Consider the following 17,911-nt stretch of genomic DNA (forward strand, 5'->3'; position numbering starts at 1 on the left):
GAATATTGAGACAAGAAATGGTGCTCTTGTCTCATTCTTGTTTGCATTTCAGTGTTTTTATGACTACTTTTATGACTACTCATACTGATATGAGGCTCACAATATCAAGAACCGTGTAGCCAGTATTGAGTACTTCCAGGTACTGGAGCATATCACGTCATAACTCCACGTACATCTACAGTTACTAATATGCATATAGACTGTGGAGCCGGCTCCGTAGTGTTAAGGTGCAGCTGAACTCCACAATCGGCGCTAGCGGAAAGAAGCTTAACGCGATTCAGGGAAGCTTATCCGTTGCCGAGGTACCTCGATCTCCACAACCTCTAACAACAGCCATGGCGCTTTTCAGACCGCCATGAAGTCGTCATAACTAGGCTTGACATTTCGTTGCTCCCTCAACAAACATGTCGGTCCCTTCCAAACCCCCAAAGGCTATCCTTTTCGACATTGGCGGTGTAGTGGTGCGTAGCCAGCAATCATTCTCATCAACAACAAACGCGTATGCTAACTTCTTTACTTGACATAGGTTGTCAGCCCCTTCCAAGCAATCCTTGACTATGAAATCGAGAACAAGATCCCGGTCGGCTATATCAACTATGCGATCCAAAAAGGACCCCACGACACAGGTGCATGGCAGCTGATTGAACGGGGCGAGGTCGAACTCAATGACGACTGGTTTGCATCGTTCAAGCAGCAACTCTCGCGTCCCGAAATATGGTCCGAATATCTGCAGAAGCTGGCGAAACAACAAAGCATAGGGGGTGGTCAGGCTGTTGCTGGGGGAACAGCAGCAGTCCCAAACATTGATGCCAAGAGGCTGTTCTGGCGCATGATGAAGATCAGTCGCACACCGGATCCATACATGTACCCTGCACTGCGCAAGCTGGGCGAGAGCGGGAAATTCGTACTTGGCGCTTTCAGCAATAACGTCATATTTCCCACCGGCATCCTGGACGATGAAGGCACCCTCTTCACAAAGGAGATCGTACATGCGCCGCCGCCGAATCCTTACGCAAATGATTCTGTAGACATCACCTCATTTTTCGACGTCTTTCTCGGCTCGGCTGCCGTTGGTGTACGGAAACCAGATCCCGAAGCATACAAATTGGCAGTAAGAGAGATGGATAAGATCGCAAAAAAGAAGGGTATGGGAGAAGTGACGGCGGGTGATACACTTTTCTTAGATGATATTGGAATCAATCTGAAGTTTGCGAAGAAGACAGGCCTGAGGACTATCAAGGTCAATCTAGGCAAGACAAGGGAGGCAGTGATGGAGTTGGAGGCGGCTGTTGGTATACCGTTGTTGGATCAGAAAGCTAAGTTGTGAGAATGGGTCCAAGTTATCCCATGATTTACGTCACATAGCTACAATTAAAACATTTGCTCTGGCTGTGCCATCTTCATCTTCACCTACGTATCTTAGAATGCGTATCTGCGAGGTTGTCAACAACGTGACTTTTCAAGACCATTACATCGCCTACCACCCCAATATGTTTGTGTCAATCGTATACAATCACTTGCTCACTTACCTTGCTTGTCAAGCCAACAAACATGCTCTACATGATCACATGCCCGGCACACGAAGTCTTTCTGATGATCAGTCGCTCCACCAAACACTATATAGAATAACTTCCCATCAATTCCCTCTTCAAGTAAATCCTCAAGTCTACATTCAATCGCTCAAAATGTCTCACCGACCCCTTGCAATCGTCTCCACTATGGACCTCAACATCTTGCAATTCATCAACTTACTTGTACAATCCAACTGGCCACCCGGAACTGGTGCCAGCGTGCAAATCGGGCGCCAAATAACAGGCGGTGGGCGAGTAATTCACAAGGCTGTAGTCACGAACTACGACGAGGGGAATATGTACGGGAATATCAACTTCCTGACAGACATTGTGGTGGGGAATTCGAGGAGCGAGGTGCTGTACAATTTAGTGCAGCATGTGGAAGTTCAAGGTTGGAATAGGATTATGGAGGCGCACATGAGAGCGGATAGGTGAGGGACGTATGTTTTGTCAGGATGTGATTCAGTGACGGGAAGCTGGGTTGTAAAGTGAAGGCTGAAATGATGGGGTTATGGAGGAGGTCCACGAAGCTGCGTTTACTGCGAGACGGTTATGGCGTTGCTTGTAACAATGACTGATTTTGGAGCAGATGCTCGAATACAACAATGCAGTTATATGAACTTTTATGAGCATGACACGGTGTACCCGACAACATGCTGTATATCCCGGTGAAAGAAATCGAAACAAATGCATAATAATATGCCAATATGGTAGCATGAAAATATAGCATGGCCAAGAAGAACCTACAAACCACTAGCAGCTCAAGTCTCCGTCCTGAAACTGCCACCCCTAACCCAAAACGCCCCTACCCACTAGCAAACCCTATACCAAACCCTATACCAAACCCTATACCAAACACCTGTTCCCTCCCCCACAAAGCACACGACCCATTCTTATCTCACCTAAGCATAACTCCAAGTAAACTTCCAATCATGCACCAAGAAACATTTGATCTCCGACTACATACATGCCAAGTCCAACCTATCCCCTTACCTTTTCCCCCCTTTCAACAAAATAAACCGCATGCACTTCCCCCTTCGGCAGACCCACCTCTGCAAGTAAAAAAATAAAATAAAATAAAAATCAAGATATAAATCACTAATCCATCATTCAAGATAAAAAGAACTATTTCCAATACCGCCAAGGAATCCCACTGCTTACTTGATTACATCCTTACCTATACCCGTACGTCGCTCTTTCAAAGACCCCCGTAGCGATCCAAACAACCCCCCCCCCCCCTCCTAATCAGACATACACGAAAAGATGTAGATAATCAGGGATTCTCTCAATCGCTACACACCGATTCAATCTTACATAGTAAGTCCCCTTTGACAGAAAGAGAGAAAAATGGTGAAGAATTTTATCCATCCATCCATCTATCCATCTACACGAGTCGAGTACCCCAAGTATCGATTCACCTAAAGACTTGAAATCAAGTACTTACCTTTGCTCCCCTCCTTGACTCTCACCTAACTACTTGGTACACCTACTTACTTAAACCCTAACCCCTAACCCCCAACCCCCAACCCCCCCTGGGGAAGCAATTCCCTCATCGGGCCGATAAAGCTCGCCGTTGCTTATCTACTCGCTCGCTCACTCATCCGCTCGCTTGCACACGCGACGTTTGTTTTTATTGATTGTGCCTGTGCGTTGCTGACAGCATCATGCGGTTGATAGTGATAGATCGTCGCTCATTTCGTTATCTTGGATGTATGGCGGGCGTGCAATGAACCGTTTTTTTCTCTTCTTCTTCTGGGATATTTGGGTTTTCGGGGTGAGGAATGGGGGAATGCATCATCTACAAAAGTCCGCGTACTCCTAGTCATGGTGCTGAAACCCTTTTTTCCTTTCTTTCTTTGGTTGGGGACTTTTCGACCGGGGTGGGGGTTAACTCATTTGGGGGAAAGAGAGCCGTGCGCGAATGTCATTTCCTAGATTGTGATAGAGACAAAAAAAGTTAGATATGAGCATGAGCGGAGAATGAGAGTCATGGGCATGCGAAATCTTGCAGAGGTGGTACTTTGGTGGTAATGTTGAATTTTTTTCATTTGTTCTTTGTTATTCAACGATATGCTAGGCGTGTTTTCTATGAACAACAAACAGGGTTTTCTCTATTTTGCCAAAAGGGGTTGGAATTTGTGAAAATCTCAAGGGTTTGCACTGTTGGTATCAAGGGTCCCGCCGTCGTGAAAGTGGTTGAAAAGAAGAGTCCAAGAAGAAGAAGAAAAAAGTCCGAAAAGGTTGCGGTGGGCAAATCTGGCACTCGCATGCGTACTGAATGGCGTTTCGCCCGGAATCGAGAAGAGAAAGAAACATGCCCCCGTATACGCCGTATGTCCAATTGTTTCGTGGCCAACATGCCTTGCAACTCCCGTGAACGCCCGTAATCATTTGTCCATGTGCTACATGGAGTCTGGGTATTTCGCTAAGATGTGTGTGTGTGTGTGTGTGTGTGCTCGTAATGAAATATACTATATATGTACATGACGTTCTTCGTCCCGTTAGTCCAGGGCGGTTTGTGGCGGATAAAACGTGTCTCCGTGCTGTTTCTCGTCTTTGAGACAGATGCCTTGCCGCCCGACCTTTTCCTGCAAAAAGTGGAGGCGCTCCGTGTCGTTGTTGTCAAAGGCAAAGGCACCGCTCCAGAAACCGCAGTCAATGTTGGTAGTTTCGTTTCGCGCAATGACCTGGGCTTGGGCTGCACGATCTACCGGCGGCAGGCCAGGCTTCTCGCCAGATAGTGCGCTCAACATGTCGATCTCGCTCATACCAGGCATGTGGTGGAACAGCTCCGAATTTAGTGTCCAGCAACGCAATCCGGGGCTCGGGTATTTGCTTCGTAGTTTGGGATCGGGTGAATTCTTAGGGTGCTGCCACTCGGGCGTCGGTGAAGGGGTGTTCTCGCCCTTGTTGCAAGCGTGCAAGAGAGCAACGTCAAAAGCGCGGGCTCCGTTCTTCTTGAGTTTGGGGGGCGCAAGATCGTTGAGGAGTCGTTCGGCAGCTTGGCGGGTAACGGCATATCCAAAGGAGCAGAGAGGTAGTTTGGAGCGGTGCATGACGCGAGTGCGCTCGGGCATGCCCAGCAGGCGGAAGAGGGCCTGGGTAAAGGGATGCAAGTCGAGCCATGAGGGCATGGTGGGGTCATGGTACAGCTTGTGGGCTATGGAGCTCAGGTTGTACGACTGGCGATCTGTCTTTGGGCCGTCTTCCTCGACGACATCAAAGTAGTCGCCGCAGTGGCCGAGATAGAGGAGGTCCCAACCATCCTGATCACCCCAGTACTGGGTGCGGTTTGGGTTTTTGTTGATGTTGGGGTGGCGTGAGCGTAATGGGGGAAGGAGCTGGCGGGTTGCACTTGCCGCCAGAGGTATCTGGACGCTGCGCAGACGAATGTCCCAGTCGACGTCGTCTTCAAGGATCAGCGCCGTCTCAACGCCAGAATCCAAGAACCTGGAGGAGCGAGTCAGTAGGTGGTGACGACAAAGAAAAGGAGGAGGAGGAAATTGGGGGCCATTGCATACCAGCGCAGGGCATTGTGATGGCCCATCCAGGCTAGGATGGAGCCCTTTTGGGTGTTGGAGTGGCCGTTGATGAAGCGCTGGACGTCGCCTTCTGTCCACTCTGGCTGTTGGGGGATGGTGAGGTCGATTTCGGTGACGTTGGCGGCTTGAATTAGCGGCCGTCGACGGGCGGAGCCATCTTTGGATACGACGAGGATGGTGCCAAAGCCCAGGGTTCTGTTTGCTGGGACTTTGGCGGAGCGGGACTCAACCGACGATAGCCATTGTGCGTAGGCGCTGTCGGAGCCTCTGTTGTGGCACCAGAGGCCGACGACGACAAGGAGAATGAAGATCAGCAGCGGTGCTGGGCGCTTCCTCGAGGCAAGCATGGCTAGGACTAAGGAGTTGGGCCTTGTGGAGTGGGCGCACGTGTGGGATTATAGCACATGTCCGCGGGGGTGAGGAAACACAGGGGCGATGCTGGGGTCACAAGAACAAAAACGAGTGTGAAGTCGGCATTGGAGAGGGAAGGATGGGATGGCAGCGACAGAGGCAGGACCCAGATGGGCGTGTGTGTGTGGGCGGCGGCCATGTCTAAATGTCGCAGCGCATCCAACGGGAGCTAGCACAGACATGGCGTCGTGTAACGGCTGTAACAGGCTACTTTAGATTACCACGGCCTCAGCTGGGATTGTCGTCATTTGGGCCAGCGGCCGCCATGGATGCTTGTGCTTGTGCGCGCGTGTGTGTGTGTGGATGAATCATGTCCGGTGTGCTATGTATATATACCTACTTGGGGCCATGTAGTGTAAGCAGGTAGGTACATGCTCGGCTGGGGGTTGGCAACATGTTCCCTCTCGGCATCCCGAGCCAGTCGGCGGCTTTGTTTCCCTGCTCGCATACCTTTCTGAAGCCTTGCCCGTCCCGCATCGTCGCCCAAACGGCGCAGCCAAGCGCAGATGCAGATGCAGATGCAGTTGCAGTTGCAGTCGCAGTTCCATACAGGCCGATCGCAGACGGGATGCCAGGGGCCCGTGCATTCGAGGCCGCGACGACCAAGACGACGACGATGAATGGATGGCGTTCAATGCCCGAGATAGCGCGAGGGCCAAATCCACCCACATGCGCACACGCATACTAAGTACAGCACATACTGACACAAACACACGTCCATGTTTACACAAGCACACCCTAACATACACCACACATACACACACACACACACACACACACACACACACACACACACTCACTGCAGTGCGACGACGCGGTCCTCCATGTCTTGTCCGGTTGCAGGCTGCTGCTGCTGCTGCCACCGCTGCCGCCCGGCTTGGTAGTCTGTGACATGGTGTGCGCCGCTGCGCCCTGAAACTACTAGGCGTCCACCCTTCCCGGCTTCTTGTCCTCCGCATCTCACCCTGCCCGAGACCCTTTTTTCCCCATCTCGACAGAGCCACAGGGGAACCATACGTTACGCACTCGTCCACTGCACGCCCCCCCGCACACTGTTGCCACACGCGCACCACATGCCAGCCCACTCGCTACCCCAATCGTAATGGCCACGCTGGCTTCGCCCTCGCCCCCGTCTTCCCCTTCGACAACAATGCGCCGCCGCAGCTGGGCCCGCAAGGTCGAGCGCTACTGCAGCGTCGGCGTCACCTACTTCCCTCTCGTCTTTGTCTACGGCCTCACATCATGGGCTGTGTGGGTGCAGGTGGGCATCGGCCTGGTCCCCTCGCAGAATGCCTGGACGGGTATGTCATCGTCGCCCTTGCTTATGCGACACCACCACCGCCGCCGCCGCCGCGCCAACAATACACTCCCACACCCATGCTAACATATGCCCACCAGGCAAAACATCCTCCGCCCTCGGCCTCTTCTTCTACCTCATGCTCAACTGGAGCTACACCACCGCCGTCTTCACCGACCCCGGATCCCCGCTCAACATCAAAGATGGCTACAGCCACTTGCCCTCGCAGGAGGGCGGCGACATCCACTACACGTCCTTTACCGTAAAGGCCTCGACCGGCGAGCTGCGCTTCTGCAACAAGTGCCAGACCAAAAAACCCGATCGCTCCCACCATTGCTCCACGTGTAAGCGCTGCGTTCTAAAAATGGACCACCACTGTCCCTGGCTCGCTACCTGTGTTGGTCTCCGCAACTACAAGGCCTTTGTCCTCTTCCTCGTATACCTGAGCATCTTTTGTTGGATATGCTTTGCCACGTCGGCTACATGGGTTTGGAGCGAGATACTTAGCGACGGCAAATACACAGAGTCCTTTATGCCGGTCAACTACGTCCTCCTTGCTGTGCTGTCCGGCATCATTGGCATCGTCATCACGGGATTCACCATTTGGCACTTGTGGCTCACAGTAAAGGGTCAGACTACCATTGAAAGTTTGGAAAAGACGCGCTACTTGTCTCCCCTGCGATCCACGATGAAGCATCAGCTCAACGACAGAAACTACCTTGATGCGCAAGCAAACGGACGGCTGAGCATAGGCGATCAGTTACGCGAGATCCATGCCAATGCGCTGCCAGGTGTCACAAGACCCGAGGAAGGCGAAACCCCTTCGCATTCTACTTCACGCTCCCCGGTTCCCGGTCAGGCCAACGGCTTCTCCCACTCCTATCAACAATCGTACGAATATCGTGAACGCCAGCAGAACCAGGATCGATACGACAACTACCTCGACGAACGCGACAACGAGCAGCTCCCCAACGCATTCGACCTCGGCTGGCGACGTAATCTTGGCCATGTTTTCGGTCCTTCGCCCTTGAAATGGCTTGTGCCCATACCTAGTACCACGGGAGATGGCTGGTCTTGGGAGCCTAGTCCAAAGTGGCTCGCAGTCCGTGAACGCATAAAGCGAGAGAGGGAACAAGAAGAAAGATTGCAAAAGCAGCGTGAGCGCGCTGCAGGTTGGGGGGTTGATTCTCCTACTGAAGCTGAATTCAGGCGCCCCACTCGCGGTCCCGAGGGATGGATGCCCGCTCAGCGTAGCCAGCCCATGGCACGACCCGCAAGACGTCCCGAGTGGCAGTCAGCAGTCCGCCATGGCGAACAAACACGCTACCTCACCACTTCGAACGGTGTTGTAAGAGGTCCCATTGACGGTCGGAGAAGTCCAAGCAAAGCAGACCAAATCCTAGGAAGAGACCGCCGCATGTACGCCGATGACGACGTCCAGCTCCAGCCAATCGAACGAAAGAAGTTCGACCCATACAACTACACCTCAGAGGATGACGAGGACGAGTACGACGTTTCCAGTGACGAACAAGCCGCAGACCGAAGAAAAGCCCAGCAAACAAAACCTGTAGTAGCACCACCCCCAAAAGGAACATCGAATTGGAACGATATCCCTGAGGGTTTCCTGGATCCTGCCCCTCAAAGAAAAAAGAGCGTTAGCCAACAAGGTCGTCCCTCCAACAAGACGGGTGATTGGGAAGACTGGGCCGCATAGCATGAGTACGACGTTTGTTTTTGAATGGGTAATGGATATGAAGCCATGTCCGGATTTTGTAAATGTAGTGTTTGCATAGCATGAGCGGGGGGGTTCACGGCGTTTGTCCTTGAATGCAAAGGGAAAAAAACACATCTGGCTGGCTTGGTCCATTATCCAAGAAGGAGTTGGCTTAGACATTCTTATTCGTATTCTGTACCTTGATCTTGATTTTCTGTGCACACGTGTCCTTTGATCTTCTTTCTTCAGTCTTCAAGCTCGGCCTTCCTCCCTTGATTCCCCTGAGCTCACACCGTTTTTGTTCTTAGTCGTGTCTATTTACTAGTCTTTTCAACCAACTTAAACTTAGCCTGAACAAGAAAACACTGCCCACTGGTGAAGGTGGATATGAAACGAGGCCAAGGCTCGAAGAAGAAAAAAGCATTCTGGGTAACTCAACAGCCGTCGCTACACTACTAATAGCGGTGACAAGGCAATACGTTGACCCAAAAGTATGGTAAGCCTTGACTATCAAGTGCTGAGCCCAAGAACTATGGCACGTGAGAAATTAACATAAAATCGCAGTCATGGAAGCCACTCAGACAATTTATTATCATTCTTCTTACTGCCTCCAACACCAGCCATTGATACAACATGAGAGCTTCCTGGGCCCTGTTCGTCCCCTCGCTTTGCGTAGGAATCCATGCCTTTGGTCCTTCACCAGTCGGGGATGCCGCTCAGCATGTACTAGGCTCACTCAATGTCTCTGGTCAATCGTACACTTGCAATAACGGTAAGAACACCCGGGATGCGATTGAGTTGTCCACCGAGGCTCATGTACAAAATGTAAGTGCAACGCCCTCTCTAGAATGTGGTCCTCAGTCTTCAGAGCCAAACTGCGATTGCACATGCTCCAATGGCATTCAATTTAACCAGCCTCTTTCCCTTGGTTCGCCTAGAAGTCGTATTTCGGATGATTGTCAGACTGAGAGAGGAGAATGTTTGCTTCGCGAACAGCAACTTGCAAACGACTTTAACAGACTCAAACTATCCTACACGATGAAAGAACAGCAAATTGCAGCCGAACACAACGAACTCGCCCGCCTATTGAATATCCAAGCATCATTGTCATTACTCAATGATTACTCGACACCCCGCACAAAGAAACTAGAATCTGCAAGCGACTTTGACCAATTCAAAATATCGTACATGATGAAGGAACAACAGCACTTGGAAACGGAGCGGGATCTGCAAAGACAAGTAGATACATGCAAAAGTAACACCTGGAGATACGAGGGCTGCTACCGCGACTCGGAAAGGCGCGTACTCAGCCTCATGTCCGAAGCAGCTGACATGACGAGGGAAAAGTGTGCTGCTACCTGCACAAAGTACAAGTACTACGGAGTCGAGTTTGCCAGGTATTGCTTTTGTGGAAATAGCTTCGAGGCGCCCACGGAACAGATTGCAGAGAGCAATTGCAATACAAAGTGTGTGGGTAGCAGTGACATGTGTGGTGGCGGTTGGGCTTTGAGTATGCATGCCAAGGAGGTTTGAGAAAAGTTAGAGGAGGCTTGAATGAAGAGTCGCTTTCGGGTGGTTTGTGTAGCACTGTGGTTAGAGAATGTATGGTAGATTCGAAACAAGAGAAGGTAATGCTGTTTAAAATCATTCGTTGCACCACTTTTATGTACTAGCCGTGGTGTTTAGGGTAGTATTTCATGTGTTCCTCACTACATCGCAGTAGATGACTTGGTATACCAGCTTCCAAATTTGCAGTTAGCTAATGGTGTTCTTCTGCTGCTGCTGCAAATTTCACCGCATTTAACATTGGTAATGGTAACGATACACGTTCCCTCTATAATAATACTAAGCGCTATACAGAAGCGCCCTTAGGCAGCTAGAAGAAAACTTCAAGCAACATCCCCAACATCAAACATCTAAGAATCGACTTCTATCATAATAACGGTACAAATCGATAAAAAGCAAGAGTGGTGATTATTAGCTCAAGTAGATCTGAGTGAAGCCCGCTTTACACTAAACCTATTTCGGCAAGACCAACCATCCAGGTAGTGACTTCTCTATATTTGAGAACTGCGTCTTCTCACAGAAATCGGCACTCATATATTCACTCACATCAACCCATTTCGTTTGCAAATCAACCATCTTCGAGTATTCTGAAAGCAAACAAGAGACTAGCACCAGTGTCCGATACAGGTATGGGATGAGGTCCAAGTCTCGAAAAAGCATTCTAGATAACTTCAACTCGTGCTAGCCTTCCACAAGCGCGAAGCCACGAATGCCATGTCAAATTTTCGAACTAGCTACTAGCTTGCGTACGAACCATGGAATTGGCATTTCCGAACCCGACTCGCTGTCTACTTACCATCCGTTTAACCGCACCGGAGCTAGAACCTTTGTCGAAAATACGCATATCACTGCACCAAATACTCAACAGTGCGTAACACACTAACGGCTAGTGCAATGGAGATCCCTCAATGCTGCACCGCAAGGCGAACCTGCCACTGGCAAACGGTTTCCACGCACATGATGCGCTGCTGCGACTAATACTACCCAGGGTCTAGGCAATGTCTCGACCCAAACAGAAACATGTTGAGATACAAAAAGGCTTTACTGACAGCCAATGATGCAGAAAAGTAATACAAAGATGGCATATGACATCACTGCTCTATAAAACATCTACTCACTACCCATCCATCCTTGCAGCAATCCTTTTCAGCACTAAACAACCGCACACGATGAAAACCTCTCAGATCCTCTTTCTTTCCACGCTATACGCAAGTGCGCATAGCTACATGGCCCCAAAAGATGTAGGCTCCATGCCACGCAACCTCGGCACGCCAGAATCTATGAGCAGGTCGCACACGCCCGATTCCATGGACAGTTTGTACACGCCCGGATCCGTAGGTAGTTCGTACACATGTGACAATGGTGTGCGACTCTGCATTCTCTGATGATGCAACAAAAGGGCTAATGTAACGGTAGGTGCCAGACCTTCTATGGAATGCGTTGATTCAACTGCAAAGCCAAGCTGTGATTGCACCTGTACCAACGGCATCCGCTTCAATCAGACACTATCTACAGATGCACCAGAAAGTCCGTCGTGCAGTACGTGCGAAGCAGAGAAGGAGCAGTATCTCGTGCAGTTAGCCATCAACGCCGGTCTCGCCACAGCGCGTGAGCAGCAACTGAAAACAGACTTTGAAAATGCAGCCGCACGCGAAACGCAGCTGAAGACGGATCTCGACGCCGCAGCCTTGCGTGAGCAGCAACTACAGATAGACTTTGCCACTGCATCCGCACACGAACAGTCCCTCGAGACTGACCTCGAGCACGCCCTCTCGCGCGAGCAACAACTAAAATCCCATCTCGATAGCGCCTCCACGCGCGAACAACACTTAACCGCCTCCCTCGAATCCAAAGAAGAGGCCCACCTCGCCACCCAACGTGACCTTGAAGCCCAACTCAAACCCTTCAAATCCCCAACCTTTAGCATCCAAAAATGCTACTTCACAACCACCAAGCGCGCACTCACAGACTTTTACATCAAAGACACGGAAATGACGGCGTACAAGTGCAAGCATATCTGCCGTGGCTCGAGGTTCTTTGGGCTGTCGGATGGTACTAGTTGTTACTGTGGTGATGTGCTTAGCGAGGAGTTGGTGGAGGCGGGAGATGCGGTGTGTAGGGTCAAGTGTGGGGGTGATGGGTATGCTTGTGGCGGGGTTGGGGTGACAAGGGTGTTTAGGTATGAGTATTAGAGACGTAGGGGAGGGAGGGGAGGGGAGATTGGTGTTGTTGAAGGGGGAGAATGGTACTCTGTAAATTATCTGACTTTGATACTTTGGTATAATATAAAGGTTTATCTAATATCAGAGTATATCGCATCTGCGAATTTCCCCCCCCCCCCCTTTTTTTTTTTACTGTGAGTAAGATTTTTTTCTTCGCAAGGCATGCCCAATCTATACATTTACAACCTGATATCTTGGAAGCAAAGTAGAATTATTTTTACAATGTACATTAGCAAAGATAATTCACGATCGAGGGGGGAGGGGGTTTCGAGTATACCGCAACTTCGATACTAACGCTGTATTCTGGCATCACAATCGGCCATGGGCGGGAGTAGAGAGAGAGAAAGAAAAAAAAGCCATGGGAGGTCTTTCTTTTTAAATAGTACAGTGTAGATTGCGTTTCGGCTTCTGAAAGCCGCTTCTTCGAATCAAAAGCAACCGTTCCAGCCTGTGGGTTCTAAGCAACAGGATTTCGCCAAAGAAATTGCGATAAAGTTGGGTTACCTGCCCCCTCGCAATTGTACATGCTGGAGCAACGATCTGTCGCAACATCTATACCTTGGAAAGGCACTTGAAGTATTACTTATTGCGACGCAAGTCTACACTGAGCCACTCACGCTCGAAAAGCGTGGATGAAAGCAACGTTATTGCGATATGGGAAATACCTTCCCAAAAGATTGCAATCCGAGAATCTTTTGAACACAGGGATGCCATGGACTTGATGCATACCTTCGCCTTTATGCATCACGAGACCATACCCGAGCGCATCTTCCAGAGGTCATGGGAGGACTTCTAATCTAACAAAGGTACAGCCACACACCATCCAGACATCTTACAGCCAGTTTGGAACGAAGGGGTACAAGCGCGATTTCGGCAAGCAATCAGCGTCTTGTGTGATCATTCAATCATCGAGTATGACAAGGGTCTATTTACTATGCACTCAGTAGTTCACAACTGGGAAAGAGACAGACTCAGCAGTGAGGATCAAGTACGGTGGCTGGAATGTACAATGGCAATCTTAGCTCACTGCATCTCGCCAAGTCTGGAAGCTTCTGGCATGCAATTCCGAGTACTACTTCTGCCGCACATTCATTCATGTCTGCAATTACACAACTCAGAGCAGCTGGGCAAAACCGAGGCGCTGGAAAGTGTATCGCAAATCGAGAGAGGCTTACTTGGGTGTATGCCGAGCAAGGGGCAAATAAAAGTCTACACGTCGCTTGCAAGAGCGTGTGATTCGGATCCGGCAAGGACTACTGGGAAAAATACCATATCGACACGATCCATGCCCAGCGTAGGCTACAGACTCACTCTATGGAATCTCTTTGAGAACCAGAACTGCTATTGATGTCCAGAGGCGCATCCTAGATGCATTACGCTGGAGCCGCCCGCATATTCGAGACTGGATAACTTGGCCAACATGGAAAACCAATCCACGTACCATAAATGCCTCGCTCTAAACGACATCCCCGCTCACCCTCTGGCTAGCTGGAGAAAGACACATGTCCAAGGTGACTGGCGAACGGGCAGTCAACGGATTACCACAGCACCTTGGCCCCGAAGATCCTCACAGACCATCAATGCCATGTTCAACCTCGCACCGCGATGGCGCAGTCAATATCTCGGGAATGCGTACTTTGAGACTGGGCAGGGGAAAGATGCCGAGACCTTAATTCTCCAGTTTACTTATGACGATGCTGGAGCGACATGCGGGATTGGATGCATGACATGTACGGGTATGCGCGTATCAAGTTTAAGATTGGGAAGATGGGGGAGGTGGAGGAGTGCTGTGTTGAGATTTTGGGGCAGGAGGGGAGGAAAAGGGGTGTTGAGAGGGGGGAGTTTGGAGGTGGTAGGTACGGCGAGGTTGTTGATGGCGGTTTATTGTGTTCAAGGGGGGAAGGGAGAGGTTTGGAGGATGCGAGGAAACTGTTTCCTTGGGGCGGGGTTTAATATTAAATAGGAGGATTTATTGGATCCTGATGATGTGTGGTGAGTATCAATCTGGAAAAACAGCATCGCTCTAAGAGCATGTTTAGTGAGATAGATGTTGCTTCGATGGCTACAGAGACACAATATTAGTATAGATACATTTTTACGTAGTATAATCAATGTACTCCTCGTCAAACAATGCAATCAAATCTTTTATTTCTCTGCCACATCTTAACACCCTATACCCCACGTTTCATACCCAACCCAATTCAACCACCCCGTCCGCCCCTCTCATCTTGCATCCCAATCGCTGGATCCGGCGCCTCGGGAAACTCCTTCTTAGCCGTCTCCTTCCCTCCTGCTGAATCCTTCCGCTCGGTCGCATGACCACCTTTACCCTCCTTGTGCGCGCTGCTGTATTGTATTAGTCACTTATTCTGCCCTCATCGCCCCCTTTCACTACGGTAGCCGGGTTGGAAACTCACTCCAAGCCAGCCTTCGCGTTGCTCTCATGCACATTATGTGTATCGCCTTCCCGGACTTTATCCAGGACTGCATGCGGTGTATCGCCGTCGTAGAGATCTGTTTTGGTTTTCGAATTTGTGCTTAGGTCGTTGGGGTACTGGGCTGCGCGGTGGGAAGTCGAGAGGGAGAAAGGGCGGGTGGAGGGAGTGCATAAACGAAGGCGTGTGGAAGACCTGGTGATGGTGGTGCGGAGCATCTTGGAGAATGCTGGACGATACTTTGTAGTTGATCAAATGCAAGAGATGTTGGTGGTTGGAATTATATATGCAATTGATTGAATTCTTGAAAAACTGGAAATGAGGTTAAGTCAAGGAAAGCATGGAGAAATGAGGAAAAGAGAAGAGAGGTATGGAGAATCACTAGCGAATGAGCCATGACGCATTACTATGGTACGCGTTGGACAATGATGATGTATGACGCTTTCGAATCAGGTACCAATGCTCCTGCGGCTAATCGGCGCTAAGCCTTTTACGGTCGACAGAACCACTTGTGCCCCTCCCCCACAATGCGGACGTTTGAGCCTCACGGCGCAAAACATGGGCGGACGTTTTCCGCGCCTTCTTTCACGTACTCATATCCCGATTCTCCGTACCCTCGACCAGGCAGACTTGACGCGTTTTTTCTTTTAGCAAGACTTAGACGTTTTCTGGCACACAATCCCGTTCTGCCCCTCCAATTGCCAAAAAAAAACTATCGCACAACCCCCGCCAACTATGTCATCTACCAAAGACTGGAAACAAGAAGATTTCCCTTGTACCTTGTATATTCCTCCCCTTCCATCCCCTCCCCTTCTCCCAATAGCTAACTCTCCTTTCCTCCCACAGAACCATCCACATCCCCTTCCCAACCGCGCACCTCGCCCAAACCGCCCAGCTCTCCCTCTCCGTCGACGCCGAACTCTCGCCGCTCGTACGCCGCGCCTTCTCACTCACCACACCCGCGGGCTCAACCGAGCAATCCGTACTGCAAGTCGACTATGCGGCGACTACGAACCGCATGTTGCGGGTTGCTGTGAACGGGTTTGTAGAAAGCGCGGGGGTGGTAGTTGCGGTGATGAAGGAGCTGGATACAGATGTTGTGTATGAACCTACCAAAGAAGGACTAGAGGGTGTGCAGGGGCTGGATGTGAGTAAGGTTGGGTGAAGTAGGATGGGATCGCAAGGCACAGTATTGTTTGATAGAGAAGGATAGGGTCAAGAGGAAGACAAGTCAAGATTTGGAGAAGCAAGGTAAAACATAGATTGAGAGTGGGTATACTTACTACAGAGTGGCAGCGGAGTGCTAGGGATATGGTCTAGCACTCCTTTCGCTCCCAATATGGAGGAGGAAGCCCAAACTCCAGAGCGTATCCCCCAACGCCTTGTTGAAGGCGGGATACGCGTTTTTTTTTCAAGAGATTCAGATACTCCCTAAACGCCATGCTAAGACTTCAGAGACTATCACATAATTAGCTTCATATGGTGATTACCAATAGGAATCTCAACACCAACAATTCACTAGCATCAGCCGAACGACTCTCTAAGCCTCCACTTTCTTCAACGGCGGTTCTTCGCCTTTACCTTCCTCTCCTTCGTCTTCCAGCTTCCTCTTAGTGGCCGGCTTCGCGCCCATCGACCCCGTCATGTCTGCTGTTGGTATCGTCGGGCGCATGTTGGGAGCCTGCGCTGGCGGAGCCCCAGGTGGCATTGGTGGATGCACGCCACCGTCTCTGATTTCGAAGCCGTCGACCTTTTTCAGCTTCCACTCTACTTTGATCTTGTGTCTCACTAACTCTCCCGTTGTGCGCGCATCCTCGTAGCTGTCGTGGCCAGCGGCGCCCGCTTGCTGGATCTCTTCGCCGAGATACTCCTTGGCTAGTTTGCGCAAGCCGAAGCGGAAGGGTAGGCCCTGGCGTGTTGGATAGAGGAGCACCGTGTCAATGATGAAAGGGTGTATGAGGCGAATGGTGTTGAGATCATTTTCTAGTGCATGTCCTACAATAGGAGTGTCTGGAGAGACGTGTGAGAGGAAGAGATCTCGTGCTGCATAAGGCGAGTCGACGATACGGAGGTCTTTGCGTACTGGCTGAGGGTTTTCTGGATCATATTCCTTGGCATTAACAAACTGATCTCGCGTGATGCCAGAGAAACGTGTATTGAAATCCAGTATCTGGCCCAGTGGGCGGACGAGGACGTCGATGAGTGGCTTGTGTTGTGGCCATGATATGACAGTAAGACGAAGCATCTCTAAGCCATTGGTAGTGTAGCCCATTTCGCAATCAAAGCATACAGCCGAAGTCTTGGGAACCTTGTCGTTTGCTGGTGTCTGAACGAATGGCATGACTAGAGACAGCCGTTTTGTGTCTTTGACGTTGAAGACATGGGTTTCGTGCGTACTACAGCCTGGCGATCCTACCTCCGCGCTACAACAAGACAGTCTCTTCACTTCTGTGGCATCGTTCGATTTCCTGGGGTAGATGGTTCTGCCCCAGTGATACTTGCATTCCCCGCCAGTCGTGAGTGCGCCTTCTTCGTTGCGGTCCGGAAACACTTGAAAGCGAGTTTTGCAACGGTCGCATTCTTCCCATCCAGCGGCTGATTCGAGCGCCAAACGGGTTTCGTTCACTTCGGCGTCGCTCGGTAACTTCGTGACATAACCATATGCATCCAGTCCCTTCTGCTCGCACTTGAGTGTGCGGAGAAAGGCAATTTCTTCTTCTGGGTTCAAGCCTGTATCGACCCTCTTAAGTGGCGCTTTCTTGGGCGGCTCACCTTTCTCCAAAGCTATGGCTGCTCGCCTCTCCTTGACCCACTCCTCTGGTGTCATGCCCTTGAGCTTTACTAGTCGCTGCTTCAATATGTTCTCGTAAACAGACGGATTGGCTATGGCGATCTTTTCTTCCTCATCCACAGCCAATTTGTTTAACTGGTTTGGACTAAGGTGCAGCGCCTTTATTTCCAGTTTGGTAGCTTTGAGAAGTCTATCGTTTTGCGGTTTCATATGCGTGTGCAGTGCCTTTAGGAGCGTAATTCGCCTAGCATATGTCGATGGCTCTTTTTTGAGTCTGCGCGGCATCAAAGCGACTGGCGCGTCGGGATTGACGGTTGGCTTTGCTGGTGTAGCCTTGGATGGAGGCGGTGATATTGTCCGGG

General features: G+C 50.5%; 9 protein-coding genes across 9 annotated transcripts; 7 read left to right on the forward strand and 2 right to left on the reverse strand.

Moving 5' to 3' along the window:
* Positions 1-404: 404 nt before the first annotated feature.
* Positions 405-1,327, forward strand: COCMIDRAFT_376 (uncharacterized protein; the record flags this gene model as incomplete). The annotated part of the gene is made up of 2 exons (XM_007684122.1): positions 405-461; positions 527-1,327. The coding sequence occupies 2 exons, from the start codon at positions 405-407 to the stop codon at positions 1,325-1,327; spliced, it is 858 nt and encodes a 285-aa protein (XP_007682312.1).
* A 358-nt stretch (positions 1,328-1,685) lies between these two features.
* On the forward strand, positions 1,686-2,006 carry COCMIDRAFT_21543 (uncharacterized protein; the record flags this gene model as incomplete). Its single annotated transcript, XM_007684143.1, has 1 exon — positions 1,686-2,006. One exon carries the CDS (start codon positions 1,686-1,688, stop codon positions 2,004-2,006), a length of 321 nt encoding a protein of 106 aa, XP_007682333.1.
* Positions 2,007-4,072: 2,066 nt separating this feature from the next.
* On the reverse strand, positions 4,073-5,460 carry COCMIDRAFT_79948 (glycosyltransferase family 25 protein; the record flags this gene model as incomplete). Its single annotated transcript, XM_007684271.1, has 2 exons — positions 4,073-5,021; positions 5,093-5,460. The coding sequence occupies 2 exons, from the start codon at positions 5,458-5,460 to the stop codon at positions 4,073-4,075; spliced, it is 1,317 nt and encodes a 438-aa protein (XP_007682461.1).
* A 1,166-nt stretch (positions 5,461-6,626) lies between these two features.
* COCMIDRAFT_80113 (uncharacterized protein) lies at positions 6,627-8,535 on the forward strand (the record flags this gene model as incomplete). The annotated part of the gene is made up of 2 exons (XM_007684272.1): positions 6,627-6,825; positions 6,923-8,535. The coding sequence occupies 2 exons, from the start codon at positions 6,627-6,629 to the stop codon at positions 8,533-8,535; spliced, it is 1,812 nt and encodes a 603-aa protein (XP_007682462.1).
* An 801-nt stretch (positions 8,536-9,336) lies between these two features.
* COCMIDRAFT_62753 (uncharacterized protein) lies at positions 9,337-9,582 on the forward strand (the record flags this gene model as incomplete). Its single annotated transcript, XM_007684273.1, has 1 exon — positions 9,337-9,582. A coding segment is annotated over one exon (246 nt), but the record flags the coding sequence as incomplete, so codon positions are not given.
* Positions 9,583-9,726: 144 nt separating this feature from the next.
* Positions 9,727-10,068, forward strand: COCMIDRAFT_80027 (uncharacterized protein; the record flags this gene model as incomplete). The annotated part of the gene is made up of 1 exon (XM_007684274.1): positions 9,727-10,068. The coding sequence occupies one exon, from the start codon at positions 9,727-9,729 to the stop codon at positions 10,066-10,068; it is 342 nt and encodes a 113-aa protein (XP_007682464.1).
* Positions 10,069-11,270: 1,202 nt separating this feature from the next.
* COCMIDRAFT_31729 (uncharacterized protein) lies at positions 11,271-12,293 on the forward strand (the record flags this gene model as incomplete). Its single annotated transcript, XM_007684188.1, has 2 exons — positions 11,271-11,415; positions 11,518-12,293. 2 exons carry the CDS (start codon positions 11,271-11,273, stop codon positions 12,291-12,293), a joined length of 921 nt encoding a protein of 306 aa, XP_007682378.1.
* Positions 12,294-14,524: 2,231 nt separating this feature from the next.
* On the reverse strand, positions 14,525-14,976 carry COCMIDRAFT_31730 (uncharacterized protein; the record flags this gene model as incomplete). The annotated part of the gene is made up of 2 exons (XM_007684189.1): positions 14,525-14,669; positions 14,741-14,976. 2 exons carry the CDS (start codon positions 14,974-14,976, stop codon positions 14,525-14,527), a joined length of 381 nt encoding a protein of 126 aa, XP_007682379.1.
* A 517-nt stretch (positions 14,977-15,493) lies between these two features.
* Positions 15,494-15,923, forward strand: COCMIDRAFT_80250 (uncharacterized protein; the record flags this gene model as incomplete). The annotated part of the gene is made up of 2 exons (XM_007684275.1): positions 15,494-15,540; positions 15,605-15,923. 2 exons carry the CDS (start codon positions 15,494-15,496, stop codon positions 15,921-15,923), a joined length of 366 nt encoding a protein of 121 aa, XP_007682465.1.
* Positions 15,924-17,911: the final 1,988 nt, after the last annotated feature.

This window comes from Bipolaris oryzae (genome assembly GCF_000523455.1).
Source record: "Bipolaris oryzae ATCC 44560 unplaced genomic scaffold scaffold_1, whole genome shotgun sequence".
NCBI lineage: Eukaryota > Fungi > Ascomycota > Dothideomycetes > Pleosporales > Pleosporaceae > Bipolaris > Bipolaris oryzae.